We start from the raw sequence: 19,636 nt of genomic DNA on the forward strand, positions 1-19,636 counted from the left end.
AAAGAGGAGACTCAAATAAATGAAATCAGAAATGAAAGAGGAGATGTGACTGATAACACAGAAATACAAAGATCCATAAGAGACTACTATGAACAATTATATGCCAACAAATTGGACATCCTAAAAGAAATGGAGGAATTCCTAGAAACACACAACTTTACAAGACTGAGTCATGAAAAAATAAAAGATCTGAATAGACTGATTATGAGTAAGGTGGTGAAATTAATAATCAAAAACATCCCAATAAACAAAAGTGTAGGACCAGATGGTTTCACTGGTGAATTCTAACAAACATTCTAAGAAGAATCAATACCAAAACTTCTCAAACTCTTCCAAAAAAGAGAAGAAAAGGGAATACTTCTAAACTCATTTTATAAGGCCAGCATTACCTGATACCAAAACCAGACAAAGATGCCACAAGAAAAGAAAATTTTAGGCCAATATGACTAATGAATATAGATGCAAAAATCCTCTACAAAATATTAGCAAACTGAATTCAAAAATACATGAAAAAAATCACATACCATGATCAAGTGGGATTTATTCCAGGGATGTGAGGGTGGTTCAACACAGGGAAATTAATCAACTTGATACTACATTAATAAAATGAAGGATAAAAATCATATGATCATTTCTATTGCAAAAAAAGCATAAGACAAAATTCAACATTTATGATAAAAATGCCAAACGAGGTGGATATAGAGGGAATGTATCTCAACATGATCAAGCTTATTTGTGACAAGGCCACAGCTAACATCATACTCATTGCTGAAAAGCTGAAAGCTTTTCCTTTAAGATCAGGAACAAGACAAGGATGCACACTTTTGCCAGTTTCATTCAACATAGTATTGGAACTCCTAGCTAGAGCAATTAGGCAAAATAAATAAATAAATAAATAAAAGGCATGGAGATTGGCAAGGAAGAATAAAACAGTCACTATTTGCAGATGACACGATATCATATATAGAAAACCCTAAAGACTCTACCAAAAAAACTGTGAGAAGTAATAAATTTAGTAGGGACACCTGGGTGGCTCAGTCAGTTAAACGTCTGCCTTTGGCTCGGGTCATGATCCCGGGGTCCCGGGATCGAGTCCCGCAGTGGGCTCCTTGCTCAGTGGGGAGCTTGCTTCTCCCTCTGCCTGATGCTCCCCCTGCTTGTGCTCACTCTCTCTCTGCCTCTGACAAATAAATAAATAAAATCTTAAAAAAAAAGTAGTAAAGTTGGAGAATACAATATCAATATACAAAAATTTGTTTGCATTTCTATACACTAATAATGAACTATCAGAGAAATTAAGAACACAACTGCCTTTACAATTTCATAAAAAAGAATAAAATACCTAGGAATAAATTAGACCAAGGAGGTGAAAGGCCTGTACATTGAAAACATAACACACTAATGAAAGAAACTGAAGAAGACACAAATAAATGGGAAGATATTCTGTGCTCATGGATTGGAAAAATTTATATTGTTAAAATGTCCATCCTAGCCAAAGTAATCTACAGAGTCAATGCAATCTCTATTAACATTCAAATGGCATTTTTCATAGAAATAAAACAGTCCCAAGATTTGTATGGAACCACAAAAGACCCCAAATAACAAAGGCAATCTTGAGAAAGAAGAATAAAGGTAGAGGCATCATGCTTTCTGATTTCAAACCATGTATACAGAAATCAAAACAGTATGATACTGACATAAAAACAGATTTGCAGATCAGTGGAACAGAAGAGAGAGGCAAGAAATAAACCCACACATATACGGTCAATGAATTTACGACAAAGGAGACAAGAATATGCAAAGGAAAAAGAACAGTGTCTTCAACAAACTGTATTGGGAAAACTGCATAGCCACATGCAAAAGAATGACACTCAACCACCATCTTAAACCATACGCAAAAGATAACTCAAAATGAATTAAACACTTGAATATAAGACCTGAAACCATAAAACTCCTAGAAGAACACATAGGCAGTAAGCTCCTTAATAATAGTCTTGGTGGTGAATTTTTTGGATGTGACTCCAAAAGTAAAAGCAATAGGGGTGCCTTGGCTCAGTCATTAAGCATCTGCCTTCAGCTCAGGTCATGACCTCAGGGTCCTCCGATTGAGCCCGCATCGGGCTCCCCAGTCAGCAGGAAGCCTGCTTCTCCCTCTCCCACTTCCCCTGCCTGTGTTCCCTCTCTTGCTGTCTCTGTGTCAAATAAATAAATAAAATATTTAAAAAGCAAAGAAACAAAAAAAGAGTAATAAAAGCAAAAATTAACAAGGGGGACTACATCAAACTAAAAGGTTTCTGCACACTAAAAGAAACCATTAATAAAATGGAAAGGTGACCTACTAAATGGGGAAAAATATTTGCAAATTATATATCTTATAAGGAGTTAATACCCAAAAATACATAAAGATCTAATACAACTCAGTAGCAAACAAAAAGAATTTCCATTAAAAACAGACAGAGGATTTGAATAGAAATCTTCCCAAAGACAACATACATAAGGCCAATAGGTACATGAAAAGGTGGTCAACATCCGTAATCATCAGGAAAATGCAAATCAAAACCACAAAGATCACTTCCCACCTGTTAGAGTGGCTATTATCAAAAGTAAAAAATAACAAATATTGGTGAGGATATGAAGAAAAACCCTTATGCATAGTTGGTAGAAATTTAAATTACAACCATTATGGAAAACAGTATAAAAATCCTCAAAAAATTTAGAATAGAATTACTATATGATCCAGCAATTCCACTTCTAAAGGAAATGAAAACACTAACTTAAAAGGATATATTCACCCATGTTCACTGCAGCATTATTTACATTACCCAAGACATGGAAGCAACCTAAGTGTCCATCAATAGTGTATAAATACAACAGACTATTATTCAGTCATAAAAACGAGGGAAATCCTGCCATTTGGAACAACATGGATGGACCTTGAGGGTATTATGCTAAGTGAAGTAAGTTACATAGAGAAAGACAAATACCGTATCATCGCCCTTGTATGTGAAATCTAAAAACATGGAAACATACAAACAAAAAATCAAACTCATAGATACAGAGAATAGACTGCTGGTTGCCAGGGGGAGGGGATGAAGGTAGGCAAAATGTGTGTAGGTGGTTAAAAAGTTTAAACCCGCAGTTATAAAAGAAATGGGTCAGGGGTGCCTGGGTGGCTCAGCTGGTTAAGGGTCCAGGTCCAAGTCTTGATTTCGGCTCGGGTCATGGTCTCAGGGTCGTGAGACAGAGCCTTGCATCCTCAGGGTCTGTGCTCAGCAGGGACTCTACTTGAGATTCTCTCTCTTGCCCTCTGCCCCTCCCCCCAATAAATAAATCTTTTAAAAAAAGGAAATAAGTCATGGGATATAAAGTACAGAATGGTGACTATTTTTAGTAATATTGTATAGCTGAAAGTTGCTAAGAGAGATCTTAAAAGTTCTCATCAGGTGAAAAAAATTTTGTTAACTATGTAGGTTGATGGATGTTAACTAGACTTGCTGTGATGATCATTTTGCAATATATACAAATACCAAATCATTATATTGTATACCTAAATTAATATGTTAATGTGTCTATTATAAAAAAAAAAGGATATGTCTAATACTTACCCCTGGGACCCATGAATGTGAATTTATTTGGAAAAGGGGTGTTTGCAGAGCAATTAAGTTAAAGATATTGGGATGAGATCATTCTAATTAGTCAGGTAGGCCCTCAATCCAATGACAAGTGTCCTTTGACTAGAGGAAAAACACACAGGCATGGGGGAGAAGACACAGAGAAAGAACAGAAGGCCACATAAAGAGGGAGGCAGAGACTAGAGTTATTAGCTTATAAGCCAAGGAATGCCTGGAGCCACCAGAAGCTGGAAAAGCCAAGGAAGGATGCTTGCCTAAAACCTCTACGGGGAGTAGGGCCTGCCTACATCTGGATTTTGGATTTCTGCCCCCCGGAACTGTGAGAGGATGAGAGAGGAAGATTTTCTGTTGTCCTAAGCCACCAAGTTTGTGGTAATTTGTTACAGGGGCCCCAGAAAACTAACATGATAGAAAACCAGCAACATTAAGTGTGGAAAGAAAAATTTCTCAACCCAGAATTTCAGGTCCAACTAAAATATCCTTGGAGAACAACGGAGAAATGAAGACAGTTTTAGAAAAAAGAAAAAGCAAAAAAAAAAAAAAAAAAAAAAAATCGTTGCCAGCAGAGATGCACTGTAAGAAATGCTAAAGGAAGTTCTTCAGACAGAAAAGAAATGATACCAGATAAGAAACTGGAGATTCAGGAAAGAAGAAAGAGCATCATAAGTGATAAGTAAATGGGCAAATATAAAACTATTTTTCCCTCTGACTTTGAAAAGAAATACATAATAACATCAAAGCTTAATGTATAATTTTGCCTTCTAAGGTTTATAACATATGCATATATAATACATACGACATTTCTGGTATAAAAGATGGGAAGGGATAAATGGATCCATATAGTTGCAAGTTTGCTATATTTTAGGTGATATTAATTCTAAGTAGACTGTAAAGAGTTAAGGATGTATATTGCAAACCTTAGAGCAACTGCTAAGAAAAGAGTCATAGCTGAAAAGCTGTAACTTGATGCTAGCTGGGTTGAGTGGTAAAGGACGATAAAGAGTGTTCTGAGGAGGAGAAACAAAAGGATTGGTAATAAAATTGCTTGTGGCAAAGGAGATTAGAACGGGCATCATCGTGAGTTGAATAGTGGTCCCCTCCCCAATATTTCTACCCAGAATGTCAGCAGGTGACCTTATTTGGAATGAGGCTTTTTGTAGATGTAATTAAATCAAAGATCTCAAGGTAAGATCACGGGTTACGGTGGGCCAATGATGGGTTCCTTCTAAGATACAGACACGGAGGAGAAACACAGAAAAGAGAAAAAGGCCACGTGAAGACCAAGACAGAAATTGGGGTTATGAGGCCACAAGACAAGGAACACCAGGAAGCACCAGAAGCTGGAAGAGGTAAGAAAGGCAAAAGAATGAAGGTAAAGTCTTACCGTATACTATATAAAAAAATGAACTCAAAATGGATCAAAGACTTAATTGTAAGAGCTAAAACTATAAAACTCTTCGAAGAAAACAGGAGAAAGCTTCATGACATTGGATTTGGCAGTAATTCTTAGATACGGCACGAAAAGCACAGTCAACAACAAAAAATGCATCAAAATTTATCTTTTATGCATCAAAGGAAACTATCAACGGAGTGAAACGGTAACCACAGAATGGAAGAAAATATTTGCAAATTATATGTCTTTTAAGAAATTAATATCCAGAATATATAAAGAATGCCTATAACACAATCACAAAAAGCTGAAAAAACAACTGGATTAAAAAATTGGTAAAGGACTTGAATTGACATTCCTGCAAAGAAGGTGTACAATTCCAGTAAGTACATGAGGAGATGCTCAACATCACTAATTATAAGAGAAATGCACATCAAAACCACAATGACATACCACTTCACACCTAGTAGGATAACTCTTACAAAACAAACCACAATAATGAAACAACAACAACAAAAAAAAAAACAAGAAAATTATAGGTGTTGGCAAGGATGCGAAGAAATTAGAACCTTGTGCAGTTGCTGGTGGGAATGTAAAATGATACAGCCACTGTGCGAAACAGCACAGCAGTTCCTCAAAAAAATAAAAATAAAATTACTATAGGATTGAGGGGCGCCTGGGTGGCACAGCGGTTAAGCGTCTGCCTTCGGCTCAGGGCGTGATCCCGGCATTCTGGGATCGAGCCCCACATCAGGCTCCTCCGCTATGAGCCTGCTTCCTCTCCCACTCCCCCTGCTTGTGTTCCCTCTCTCGCTGGCTGTCTCTATCTCTGTCAAATAAATAAATAAAATCTTTAAAAAAATAAAAATAAAAAATAAAATTACTATAGGATTGAGAAATTCCACTTCTGGGTATATACCCAAAAGAACTGAAAGCAGGGATTTGAAGAGTTATTTGTACAGTCATGTTCATAGCCACATTATTCATGAGAGCCAGAAGGTAGAAGCAACCCAAGTGTCAAGAAGCATGGATAAACCAAATGTGGCCTATACACACACTAGAGTATTATTCAGCCTTAAAAAGGATTTCTGACACGTTACAACATGGATGAACCTGAAGACAGTATGCTAAGTAAAACTGCCCAGTCGCAAAAGAACAAATACTATGTGACTGCACTTCATGAGATACCCTGAATAGCCAAATTCATGGAGCTACAAAGTAGAATGGAGGATGACAGGGGCTGGGGGAGGGGGAACGGGGAGTTAGTGTTTAATGGGTATGGAGTTTTAGCTTGGGAAAATGTAGGAAGTTCTGGAGCTGGATGGTGGTGACGGTTGCACAACAACATGAATGTACTTAATGCCACTGACCTGGACGCTTAAAAATGCGTCAAATGATGAATTTATGTTAGGCATATTTTACCATAATTAAAACATGAAAGAAAAAGAAAAAAAGAGGAAAGGAAGGAATCTCTCTTAGAGCCTTTGAGAGAGTAGGGTCCTGCTCACAGCTTGATTTCAGCCTTCTGGTCTCTGGAACTGTGAGGGCATAAATTTCTGTTTAAAGCCATCAAGTTTGTGGCGATTTGTTGTGAAAACCATAGGAAGCTAATATAGATACACTGGGACTGCGGAAGGGAAGTACGACAGAAATGGAAACAGAAGACTCCGGTAGAAGAGACCATGCAATACATCATTATGATGAAAAGCTGGAGCAGCACTTTGTACAAGTCCCCTCTGAGTGAGGGTGGGAACTAGGGACCATGCATGCTCCCTTTGTGGCTCTCGCTCAGTGAGCCCTTGTACTCCCAGGCCAGCTGTAGGCGTGAATGGCCAATGGCAGCAATCCCAGCTTGATAAAAGTATCGGTATCCATGGCCTCAGACCCCTCAAGAGTGAAGGTCTAGGACCCTCAAAGGCAAGTCATTTAGAACAGCAGAAGTGTTACAGTCAAGGGTGAGGGGGATCTAGAACATGTAGAGAGGAAGATGACAAATTATTTACAGCCTCGGGACCAACTGCAGCACTGGGGCTGCAGCTCACCTCTCAAACCTTCCTCTTTTAAGTCTTCCCCCAGAAATTGTGACTAATCCCAAACTTACAGAGGCTGTGATGGGATGACCTTAATGTAAAATAAAAGTGGATCGAGCAGGGCTTGGGATGATCTATACAGACAGTGCTCCACCCAGATCCCGGTAACCTCCTCCCACGGAGTCTGTGTACTTTCTTTTCTAATGGCCCATACTAACTACAGCAGATCCTTGAACAACACGAGTTTGAACTACATGGGTCCATTTAAATTATACATGGATTTTTTTCCCAATAGAGCACAGTAAATGCATTTTCTCTTCCTTGTGATTTTCTTAATATTTTTTCTCTAACTTATAGTATTTTAAGAATACAGTATACAATACATATGAAAAATCTGTGTTGACTGTTTTTGTTTTTGGTAAGGCTTCTGGTCAATAGTAGGCTAAAAGTAAAGTTTTTGGGGAGTCTAAAGTTACACGTGGATTTTCAACTGCAGAGGGGGTTGGCATCCCCAACCCCCATGTTGCTCAAGGGTCAGATGTATCCTTTCTCAAGGACGACACTCCTATTGATGTGGCTTTGAAGCATAGAGAGCCAGAAATGTCTGGAAGCTGACTGACTGCTCTAGGACTAGGAAAGCCCACGCTGAAGTTAGGACCAACTCTGGGGAGTGACTTACATCCCAGAACATCATGCAGGATCAGCCTGAAGCTGAAACTCCACTCTATGGGATTCTGCCTGACAGTGTACCTTCCCTTTCCCGGTTCCCCACTCCCTAACGGGTTTCTCCTGGGAGTACTTCACAATAAAGCCCTTGACAGTATCCTCATCTCAGGGTTTGCTTCTGGGGAACCCAACCTGAGGCAGTGGAGAAAATGTCCTGACTTCCCCACTTATAATCTGGCATCTGTATCTCCTAAATGTTTCATGTCAAAGGCTGGTTATCTTTTCCCATGGGGCACTTTTTGGGCTTCTTCTTATTCCCAGATGAGAGTTACCTCCTCTGGTTAGCTCCCTGAAACCTTCCGCCCCTCTTAATCTCCTACTTCCTACGCTGTACCCCTCACAGGGGATGCCTGTAGGAATCACTTTGCCCCTCCAGATGGCCCTCTTGGTCAGCAACCATTTCAAAGACAATTTTTGTGGAATCTCTGGCTGACCCCCACAAACATGCATGTTTGCCCCTCAAAATTCTGGATGTGCAGGCCCTTCCGGAGACAGGTATTTTCTGTGGCCACAGGCTATGCCCACTCAGCCTTTGGCCTGCTCACATATTCACGTTTGCAGACATGAATGAGGAACCAGTGCCCAAGTCTCCAAACTCAAGGGGACACACTTCAGTATCTGAGTGGTCCCTAAGGCACCCTAAGGTGCACCTGGGCAGTACTGGGTGGGAAGAATTCTCTAAATGTTCTTTCATCTCGGCTGATAAGTCTACAAGTCTCTCCAGTACACCCTCAAAGTGGGGGATGGGCTGATGAGCTGGCAGAACTGGTTTTTGGATGACCTTCTTCACAGGCCTTCCAAACTTCATCTAGAACTTTGCATTAAAATGGCACCTACTGTTTTCAGGTTCCAGGCCATAGTGGAAACTCCAGACTAAAAGAGTCCCCTTTTTACATCCTGTATATAAGGCTCCTGGTGCATATACTTTCCTCCAAGTTTGGTAATTGTGAGCCACTACTGGTTACAAACATCCTCCAGAAGAGAGAAAAAAGGGAGAAGCGGCACAGGACACTCCCATTCAGGTGGGAGGGAACAGAATAAGGCCATCAACAAGAGACACTGTACCTGCATACACAAGCACAACTCATTGGGGTTAATGCCGGAAACCTCGGTCATATAAATCCTATGCTCTCACAGCTAGAATCTAGTTCATCAGGAAATCCCTACATAACTTCATCCCTCTTTACCTGTTCTCTGCTGGCCTGTTTCCTCAGAATTTATGATACTCCTCAGGATAAATTTCTCAATACTTGGAGCCCTCCAAGCTGTTTAGGGCCTTACAGAAGGGCCTGAGTTAGGCTCCAGCAAAAAAGTTCACACTAGAGTTGAATTATGCACTGCCCTGCCTCTCATTTTGTATCCTGCTTGCAAGCACCCATCTCATCCTCTCTAGGATGCGAGAACTGCCAGAGAGAGGGACATCAAGCATGAAGGAATGGAGCTGTTCTGGGAAACTCGAGGACACAGAATAGGAGGTGAGGGAAAGCAGAGTGAGAACTAAAGTTGGAAACGTGTACTGGAGGTAGACTGTAAACAGCCTTCAGAGCTACAGTGAAGCCCACCATGGAGCTACAAGGAGTGAGGAGTGGGACAAAGACATTGGCTACCTGATGGTTATTTTAACCAGTATGTCCTTGGTTATTATTGTAGGAAAATATTTTCTAAACCCAATTCTTTCACATCTACATCAAAGACTTCTTGGCAAATGTCTAGTTTTGTTCTAGATCCTAGACTTGAGAGTCTGGCACTCAGGATACCAAGGCCCTTTCTATAGTCACCATAGTGATCTAGAGCAATGATCTTTGACTTTTTTTCCTTTGGTAACCCCAAACGAATTTTGAAACATTATGTAATTACTCATTTCTTAAAATATCCAAATCTTTTCAGCATAAATTTAAATAGTTGAGAATATGATTTTCAGTGTATTATACTGACATTTATTTTATTTGTTTTCGAAGGATTTATTTATTTTAGAGAGAGCAAGCTCATGTGGGCAGGGGGAGGGGCAACGGGAGAGGGAGAAAGGGAAAGAATCCTCAAGCAGACCCCTGCTGAGTGTGGAGCCCAATGTGGGGCTTGATTCCAGGACCCGAAGATCATGACCTGAGCCAAAACTAAAAGCTGGCAACTGACTGAGCCACCCAGGTGCCCCAATAAATACTGACCTTTAAAAATAAAGCTGTTGTTATTTTTCTCAATGAAATTTATAGAAATTTCATAACATCGTCCTTTTAAGTATACATGAACAAGCTGTTTTCTGATAGGAGAAAATTTTATATCCATTTTTTTCCTCCTTGAATTCATATATCTATTCCTTTCCCCCCAAAATTTTATGCTTGAAAGTCTTATTGCTCACCTTATCCTACTTCTCTTCTGCATGTTGTGTTTTAATTTTTATTTTTGGTGATCCCAGGCTTGGAATGTTAGCAAAAAAGCTTTCTGCATTTAAATTATCATTGTAATTGTAATTAAATGCAATTGGTCAAACAATAAGTACATAAACATTTTGATAATGATTAAACAGAATTTTATTACAACTATATCTTTAAACCAACCAATAACTAAAAAAATAGTTTGCATATCCATGCATGAATATTACTTATTGCTAGAATGAGATGATTTGGCATCAAATTTATTTTTAGGTCACTAACATTTTATAGATGTTAGTACTTCAAAGACTTGTTTGTAGAAGAATGAAAGTTGTCTCTTAGCAATGTTACACAACTTCTTTGGATTCCTTCAAAGTTATTATGTTAAAAATTACATAGTGACTGGTTAGCAAAATCATTTTAAATCATTTAAACTTAATTCAATCATCATTCAGTTTTGTTGAGAACAAAGTACTGGAAATCACCTGACTAGTAAAAGCATTTTTTATATAGTTACTGGAGAAAATCACTTTCTCAATTTTGGAAAAGCATACCTAAAAGTCTTTATCAAGAATTATGAAATAACTATTAATTAAACCCATGTAGCAGACACAATCCTAGGTACTTACCACAATCTACTTTGTTTCCTTTTTTCTAGGTGGACAGGGAGTACATTGTTTGGCTTCTCATGCAGCTTCTCAGGGCTGTGTGATTAGGTACTGACCACTGAATAGTGAGCAGGAATGATGTGCTTCTGAGATAGGGCAGTTAATAGCTGGTGACCCTCCCTTCTGTCCCCTCTGCCAGCAATATGGGAGACCATGAATTCCAGATGGTGTAACTGATAGAAGGCTAGCTAACCCCTTTGGACTTTGAAAGAACAGAATATGTATGTTAAGACATGATGTTCCCAGGGTGTGGAAACCTAGTAATGTGTCAGCTTGGCTAGGCTGGGCCACATTTCCCTGAATTTTGTTCGTGTTCCTAATTAGGGTGGGCCACGAGACAGATTCCTGTGTGGGCTTTGTAGAGTAGAAGTAAAACTGAGGTCATTTTATAGCTCATATACATTGTCATTGATCTGCTCCCTTACCTCCTTGGTATGAAGAGCGTCTGGGTCGGCAATCACTCCAAGTTCCCTTACAGCCTCTGTTAGCTTCCCTGATTCCTGGGCCATGGATGTGCGTTAGGTTCTTTGACAAAGCACTCCAGCCTCTGCAGGACAGCCACACCACCAAGGTCAGAGGCAATAAGAACTGACAGGTTTCAGTCCATCCTCATGGACTCCTGTTTGGCTTATGCTTGCTCTCCCACATCTTATTTCCATCTTCCCTTCCTGACTGCCTGCCCCAAGGTATTTAGATCCAGTGTCAACTGTGAAGACAACAGGCTTACAGATGTTTAATAAGATTTAACAATTATATAAGGTCAACTCCTTGTAAAAAATTCCTTAATACACTCAGTGGTTCTGCTTCTCTGACTGAATTTGGACTGATACGCAGGGTTGCACAGGATTAATTTGCTACTGTGACATAGTGTATTCTATTTTGACTAATATACCTTTCTTTACTCTTTCACTTGGAGATAGCTTCTTTCACCTGATAAGTTTCAAAAGTGTTGGGAAAACACAGATATTAATTTCAATACATGTCTGCCAATAAATTAATTGGTGAAATGTTTCTATTTATGTGCTTTAAGCGTATCTTCCTAAAAATTGTGAAACTAAAGATACAACTCATCTGATACCTATTATTGACAAAGCCAGTCTACACCAACAAACCAGTCATCCAAAACGGCTGTCAGAAAAAGTGTGGCTACGTTTTTCAGTTCAAATAAACGTGCTCATATGTATTTTATAACTACCTTGTTTTTTATTCTATAGATATATAAGACATGGAGCTTGGATAATCCAAGAGAAAGCTAGGAAGATGCCATAACACCTCATGATCTTTTGATCATGTTTTGAAAGTCACACACCCTCACATCTGCCATATTCTTCTTTGGGAAAATTTAACATAAAGAATTACTGTTTATATTACAAAGCTTTAATAATCAAAACAGTATGGTACTGACACACAAACAAACACAAAGATCAATGAATCAGGATAAAGAGACAAGATAAAAGCCTAAACTTACATGCAATCTAGGACAAAGGAGGCAAGAATATACAATGGGGAAAAGACAGTCTCCAATAAATGGTGTTGGGAAAACTGGACAGCAACATGCAAAATAATGAAACTGGACCACTTTTTTATACGATATGCAAAAATAAACTCAAAATGGATTAGAGACCTAAATGTGAGACCTGAAGCCATAAAACTCCTAGAAGAAAATATGTATAGGCAGTACTTTCTTTGATATCAACCTTAGCAACATTTTTCTAGATATGCCTCCTCAGGCAAAGGAAACAAAAGCAAAAATACAATATTAGAATTATACCAAAATAAAAAGCTTTTGCATATCAAAAGGGAACCATCAACAAAACGAAAAGGCAACCCACTGAATGGGAGAAGATATTTGCAAATGGTATGTCCAATAGGGGTTAATATCCAAACTACAGAAATAAGCAACTCAACCCCCAAAAAATCTGATTACAAAATGGGTGGAGGACCTGAAGAGACATTTTTTCCAGAGAAGACATACAAATGGCTAACAGATCCATGAAAAGATGCTCAACATCATTAATCATCAAGGAAATGCAAGTCAAAAAAGATGACAATGACATGTCATCTTATACCTGTCAGAATGAGTAGTATCAAAAAGAGAAGAAATGACAGGGGTTGATGAGGATGTGGAGAAAAAGGAACCCTTTTACACTCTTGATGGGAATGTAAACTGGTGTAGCCACTGTGGAAAACAGTATTAAGGTTCCTCAAAAAAGTAAACATAGAAATACCATATGATCCAGTACTCCACTAGAGTACCTAAAGAAAACGGAAATACTAATCTGAAAAGATACGTGAACCCCTATGTTTACTGTAGTATTTACAAAAGCCAAAATATGGAAGCAACTTACAAGTCCACTGACAGAGGAATGGATAAAGAAGATGTGGTATACATATACAATGGAATATTACTCAGCCATAAAAACGAACAAGATCTTGCCTTTTGGGACAATGTGGATGGACCTAGAGAGTATTATGCTAAGTGAAATAAGTCAGAGGAAGACAAATACCATAGATTTCACTTAATGTGGAATCTAAAAAACAAAAAAACCAAAAAGCAGAAAGAACTATTAACTAGTAAGAGGGTATTAGGTACTAAGGGGCAAAGACAACACTAAATACAGAAAGAGCAGTTATAGGGAGCAACCACTATCTTTAGGGCTGAGGCAGAGTACCCAAGGAAGAAACAAATTTGGAAGAGCCCTCCCACTGCTAGGCTGAGATTCAGACCTCACTGGGGGGAGGTTAGTTATGGGTCATTGGATGGTTGAAGTTTGCTGAGGTGCTACAGGTTGCGGCTGAAGTGTCACTGAATTCACTGGGAAGCCACCCTCTGAATGTCCCAGCCACCTGTGCGTGTGTATGTCGGGGCTGGGGGGTATGGTTCTGTAAACCATTTGCTTCTGTATACCACAAAAGCAAGAAGGAAAATAAAGTATACTAGAACTAGGAAGAGAAGATCCTTCATTTGTTTGTGTTCCTGTAGGGCTCTCTACTGACAAAACTAAATGTTGTGGCAGCTGGCAGAGGAGAAACATTCACAGGGTCCTAGTTGGACTCTAGTATTCCAAAGTATGTAAAAGAAGAATGGATTTGGAACTGAGAAGCTATAAATTGATAACAGGCACACATACGGTCTGAGGCACAAAAGTTAATGTACTTGATTATGAAGTGCTCTCCTGGACTCCACTAAGTGTTTCATCATATGTATATACAGTGTATGTACCATACTGTCTTTGTATAATAATCAATTCTGAATTCTGAATACGTTTCAGACCCCAGGGTTTCGGTTAAGGGACTGTGGACCTAACTATTTTGTTGTTAGCAGGTCTTGTAAACCTCAGAGCAGAGCTATTTGAAAAACTGGGGGGAAATATGACTCAAGGTCTTCTGCCTTTACTGATGACCAAATCTAATCACCTGCTGGCTTCCAGCCTGAAGCAGTTAAAATAACTGAGAACCTGAGTTCTGGTTTGACATAAGTAATAAGGCTTGGCTCTCATATAGCTTGGGTAAAGTTTCTATCAATACACGACTTTTTCATCCCATTGAGCTCCTGGAATTTGACCCAATAGTATTTTTCAAATTAAGTGAGTGGAGCATGCAGATATAATAGGGAGCAATGGTGATAGTAGAAATTTACAGAGCACATGCTTCATGTAAAGAAGGTAGCTACTAATTAACCCCTGCCTATTTTTGCCACACATAGCCAAAAAGCCAGATAGTCTAATTTTTCAAGAGAAAATGGAAATTCAGACTTTAAAATGCGAAAATATAAAATTTTAAAACAATAAAAATGCTGTAGGATAAACATACATATTGGGGAATTCAGCATGTGACTCCTACCCTAACCCTATGTGCTCGGTCCTGTGGCAAATGCTGGTACCTTAGGCATCTTGGTTGGCTGTTACATTAGTTCTCAATGAACCTTGACTCTCTGTATTCACAACCTTGCATAGTCCCTTTCTACATGGACTCTGAGCTTGGCTGTATGACCTGCTTTAGCCAATGGGACATTAGGAAGTATGGTGTGACTGAAAGCTTGATAATCATTTGCTCACTGGGGCTTGTCTTCTTGGAAGCTAGTTACCATGCAGAAACTTGAATGATAAGACACCAGGTGAAGAAGAGAGGCCCTAAAGGATGAGAAGCCATTTTGATGAGCTCCCAGCTGACCGCAATCTCATGAGTAACCTCAGTATACTATGTGGGCCCAGCTGTGTTCAGTCGACCCACACAATTGTAAAAATAAACCACCGTTATTTTAAGCTACTAAGTCTTGGGCGTAGCTTATTATGATACACCACATAACTGAAACAGAGGTCATTTATTCTAACTCCTGTTTTACTAACCAAGGTCTAGACAGGGGAAGGGGCCTAGTGAAATTCAGACAGCAAGTTAGTGGCAATAATTTTCCAGTTCTGTGCTCTTTTTACCTATTGCTTTTAATTCTTTTGGTGGAAAGCACCAGATAAGGACTATGAAACTTCAAACTCCATGGGCGTGGAACTTACACTGTACCCTGCATGCATACAAATTACTGTAATAACTTGATCCTTAGAAATGGAAAGATTTCTAGGTCACTGAGTCCCCTCAGTTTACAGGTGCAGAGAATTCAAAACACTAGAGGAGAAAAGCAGCCTCTGATATTTGGAAGCTGGCCCGGTACAACGAACTAGGCTGTAATGTTACTAGATGATAGATGGCCCTCTTAGGTGGGCCTTGTGCTCTCCTGTTGAACAGAATTTCACAGAACATAAACATCAGATGGGGCCATTCTCTGACTGTGGATAGATCAAGACAGAAACAAGATCACTCTTTAATTATATTTGAAAGCAGATAAAACACAAACGTTGTCCAAACCACAAAAAATGACCAAACATCTCCCATACTGGCTGATGAGGGGTTCCTGCTTCTTCAGCAATTACAGCTTCAGCCTCCACTACCATTCCCTTGTTCCAGGCATGACTGAGATGCCCAATCATAGAATTACCCCCACTTCCTGACAGCATCTAATCCAGAGTAAAGCCTCATTTCCTTAAACCCTCTCCCAAATCACATAACAACTCTTACCGAGACGCCTATGACTTCTCCCTCACCGCTACCAGTAATAAACTCAACTTGTTCAATCAGTATGTATCTGGTGGTCTTTGGTTAGCCGGGGCTAATAGACCTGACAAAGTTTACACAGAGCTGAAGACAGAATTCACTAGGAGTTTCCAGGTCTCCAGCTGCGGTCCTTCTTAGCGCCTACTCTTTTGGTTAATGTCTGTTTTCCCACCACTAGAATTAATCACCATGATAACCGAGTCCTTTCTTGTCATGTTCGGAGCTGATTCCCAGGGCCTACGCTGGTACCTGGCAGAGGCTGGAACTAAAAAAATAAAATAAAATAATAATTCTGAGCGAATGAATAGGAGGGGCTCAATATACGCAGGTTCCCTTTCATCTCTCAGCTCCTCCCAGTTCGTGGTGCGTACACACAGCATCATATTTTATCTCCACAAACCCACTTTCCCCAACGAAATTTCCAAGCCCCTCACTTCTGGGGTGCCCATACTCTCAGAGCCTCTCTCTTGCCCGAGCTTCTCTCGCTTGTTAGCCCCTCCCACACCTGAGCCCCAAGCCCTCCTAACCCATCTAGAACCCACCTGTCTTCAACATCGGTACCTAGCACCAGACGCTCGCGGACCAACCGCGCCGCTACCTAGGAGTCGACTAGGCACTGCGACATCGACTGCGCATGTGCGGAAATCGGTCTCACACGCAGGATCACTGACGAGGGAAGAGTTACCCCTGAGTTTCCGTCCCGGTCTCAGTCGTCTGGAGCTGCCAGGAAGTCGGGAGAAACTAGCCGGAAGGAGAACCCGCGCGCAGGGCTTTCTGGGACATGTAGTCGTGGAGTTCCTGAGGCTCTATTTTGAGGGAGCCCTTAATTCTTTAGGTTTGCATGTCCCACAGTCACAGTCCAGTGTTACTTTTGTTCAGAATTCAGCTTGGGGCTGCCAAGAGAGATTAGCCTGGGGTTGACTTCTCGTTCCCACAACGCTCTGCGGGGCCCCCGGCGCCTGCTGGGACCTGTAGTCCTCGGTCTGCGTACTGCGTTCGCCGAGGGGGAGGGCGGAGCTGCCGGCGGCCCGGGCGGGCTGGCAGCTAGAGTGGGTAAGATAGCCGCCTCCGCCTCTGCCGCCTCCGCCGTCGCCTCCTCCGCCCGGGCCGTTCGCTGCTGCGCGGGGAGAGCGAGGCGGGGCCGCCGGGGCCGCCATGGAGCCCGACTCGGTGATTGAGGACAAGACCATCGAGCTCATGGTGAGTGCGGCCCGCTGGACCGTTCTTCCGTCCGTCCGACCCCGGGCGGGCCTGCCCACCTCAACGTCCGGCGCGAGGCCGGCCCTGGCCCTTCCCCGCCGCCTTGGCCCGGGCCTGGGCCCTCCACTTGCCTGGCCTCGGGGCCTGCGCGGTTCCTCCGGATCCCTGGAGATCTCAGGCCGGACCTGGCCCGGCCCCCTCCATGCTCCTCGGTTCTCCTTCCTCCCTCTGTCCTATATCCGGGCCCATCTCTCGAAGGACCCTCGCTCGATTATGCTGTGGCCTTAGCTCACACTCGCTCTAGCATCTCATTCTCCTTCTCTTAGAAGGGGATTTTCCCCCTCTGAATTTCTCCGGCCCAGGCCTGCACCGCTCTTGCAAGCCCCACTCAGGCCGAGTGAGATTGGGGGGGGGGAGTTTACGGAGGAGATCGATCGGGGCCTCGGTCTCCGCGTCCTAGTAGGGGTCTCAGCACCCTCTCCCCAACGTAGGGCTGTGTGGATGCCGGGATAGGCCTTACGGGGGTGGAGGTGGGGAGCTCTGAGGTTTGAGGCAGTGACGGATAAGGGGCCTCTTTCCCGGGCCCCTGTGGTGTCCGGCTTCTCGGACAAAGGGTTTCCTACTCCGTGGTGAGGGATGTTTGCATAGCAAGGCCCCAGGTACTCTGGATTCCATCTCCAGGAAAGGGAAACCGTAACTTCATGTTCCCCAGCGTTGCTTTGGGAAAATGGGGGCGGGGGTGTCTTTCTCATCACTGCCGCCAGTTCTTTCTTATTAAAAAGAAAAAAAAGAGAGGGAGAGAATCCTAGGCCCCTGGGGGAAGCGATTACTCTTCCATTACAAACCATTGGTAGCCATGCCAGACTCCCCGGTCCTACGGACACCCCAACCGCTTTCCGTTTTACGACTTAGAACCAGAAGGGATTTTTAGAAACAGAACTATAAGAGAGTGGCTAGTAGAAGCGAAAAATTTGCTGCTTGGTGGATGATTTGGTGGAAGAAAAGAAACATGGCAGCTATTATTACCTGCCAATTTGAACATTGGGGAAATCAAACTGGACTCTGGAGAGTTGGGAGGAGGAAGTCTTTACCTCAGCAAATGGACATGCCCAGGGTTTCTTCCTGTGGAAACCTTGACAGTTTCTTTGTATCTCTCCTAACAGAGTAACAGTCCCAACCCCTGGGTTGAGAGGAAAGGTGAAAGAATCTACTTAACCCAGCAAAATGTTTTCCTAGCCAGATTTTCTCCAGTGTGAAAATGTTTATTGAGTCAGTGATTCCACTGGGTAGGGTCGGTGACATCAGAGCCACTTCCCCCATTTAATGCTATAAATAATAAATGGTGACACTGAAAGTCTGTTGGATAACTGCATGGTTTCTGTGGATGATGATATCGGGGGAGTTGAGATGCATGTTTAAAAAATGGAAGTACAGTAGCATAAACACAGCTTAATATTTGCTGTCCTTTGCATAATTCACAGAACTAGACTTCTCCAGTATTCTTTAAAACTAGAAGAAGAAAAAAAAAGCTTTGGTCGTTTCTGCTTTGTGTGCGCACACGTGCGCTTGCTTTTTAAAGGATATTGTCACGTGTGAGTTTTTATTTGATTTTCATTATTAAGTAATTTCTCCTCTTCAGTATAATTTATCAAACTATTATTGTAGTGAAGCCTTTGATGATCTGGAAATTCTGTCGTGGGTTTTTTTGGTAAAATCTCTTATTGGAATTCCATATATAGTACGTATTCTTCTGGATGTACAATACGTGTCCTCACAACTTGAGGAGTACTTCACTTTGAAAAATTGTAACTGGTGCCTCTGAAATTGGCTGTTCTGTGCTCCTTCCATTTCCATTCATTTAAAAAATAAATAGTCTTTATTTTCAAAAGAATTAGGAGAAATACGGTGTAATTCATTTAGTATTTTTGATTGTATGGTAAAAAAAAATCTCTCTGGCCTAAATTTATTGGTTTCCCATACTCATAACTTTAAAAAAGTTTTGATTATACATGATTTTACTTGTTTATGATCTGAAAAGATACTTCAGCCTTTCAAGGACATTATAAACTGGGATTCTCAGAAAATTTAACAGAGATCAATTTTGAAATGGGTTTTCATATACAGATTTTGATATTCTGTCAAAGGGATACCAGTTAAGACTCTTAGGCAACCCTTTTCATAACCGTATATGTATTTATTTTAGTGTAGTAGATAGCCCGGGTATTTAACAACTGATTTAGTAAATCCAGGATTGGGTGTAGGAATGATAATGCCTTAAAATCTGATTGCATGTGCCTCTCTGTATTCACCGCATTTTAATTACAGCTTCCAGAACTAGGTTAAAAATAACTTTTTACATTGGTTTCAAAATAACGTAATTGAAAGAGAGGAACGGGTTAAAGTGATGGTATGTTGAAAGCCTAAAGCATGAAATATTTTTAGATTTTTATGAGTCAGCTTCAATACTCAAATATTTGTGATTGTGCTGCCTGTACCAGTTTGGTACTTAATGGTT

The 19,636-nt window shown here is 41.0% G+C and overlaps 1 protein-coding gene and 1 long non-coding RNA gene across 7 annotated transcripts in view; one reads left to right on the forward strand and one right to left on the reverse strand.

Annotated features, from left to right (window-relative positions):
- LOC121102747 overlaps positions 1 to 16,565 on the reverse strand; it is a 70,728-nt gene extending 54,163 nt beyond the window's left edge. For both annotated transcript variants that reach the window (XR_005834829.1, XR_005834828.1), the window contains exons 1-2: positions 16,464 to 16,565; positions 11,241 to 11,362 (exon numbers count right to left, since the gene is read on the reverse strand). This is a non-coding gene — a long non-coding RNA (uncharacterized LOC121102747). The remainder of the gene's footprint in view (positions 1 to 11,240; positions 11,363 to 16,463) is intronic.
- Positions 16,566 to 16,893: 328 nt separating this feature from the next.
- FBXW11 (F-box and WD repeat domain containing 11) overlaps positions 16,894 to 19,636 on the forward strand; it is a 118,007-nt gene continuing 115,264 nt past the window's right edge. For 3 of the 5 annotated variants that reach the window (XM_040630297.1, XM_040630296.1, XM_040630298.1), the window contains exon 1: positions 16,895 to 17,121. Coding sequence is in view for 4 of the 5 variants with exons in the window: in XM_040630296.1 (XP_040486230.1) it covers positions 17,077 to 17,121 (45 nt within the window). In the remaining variant the exon portion in view is untranslated. Of the gene's footprint in view, positions 17,122 to 19,636 lie in introns of all 5 variants that reach the window. The other 2 variants (XM_040630294.1, XM_040630295.1) reach the window with 1 other exon arrangement.

Source organism: Ursus maritimus, unplaced genomic scaffold (assembly GCF_017311325.1).
Source record: "Ursus maritimus isolate PB19 unplaced genomic scaffold, ASM1731132v1 scaffold_15, whole genome shotgun sequence".
Taxonomy (NCBI): domain Eukaryota; kingdom Metazoa; phylum Chordata; class Mammalia; order Carnivora; family Ursidae; genus Ursus; species Ursus maritimus.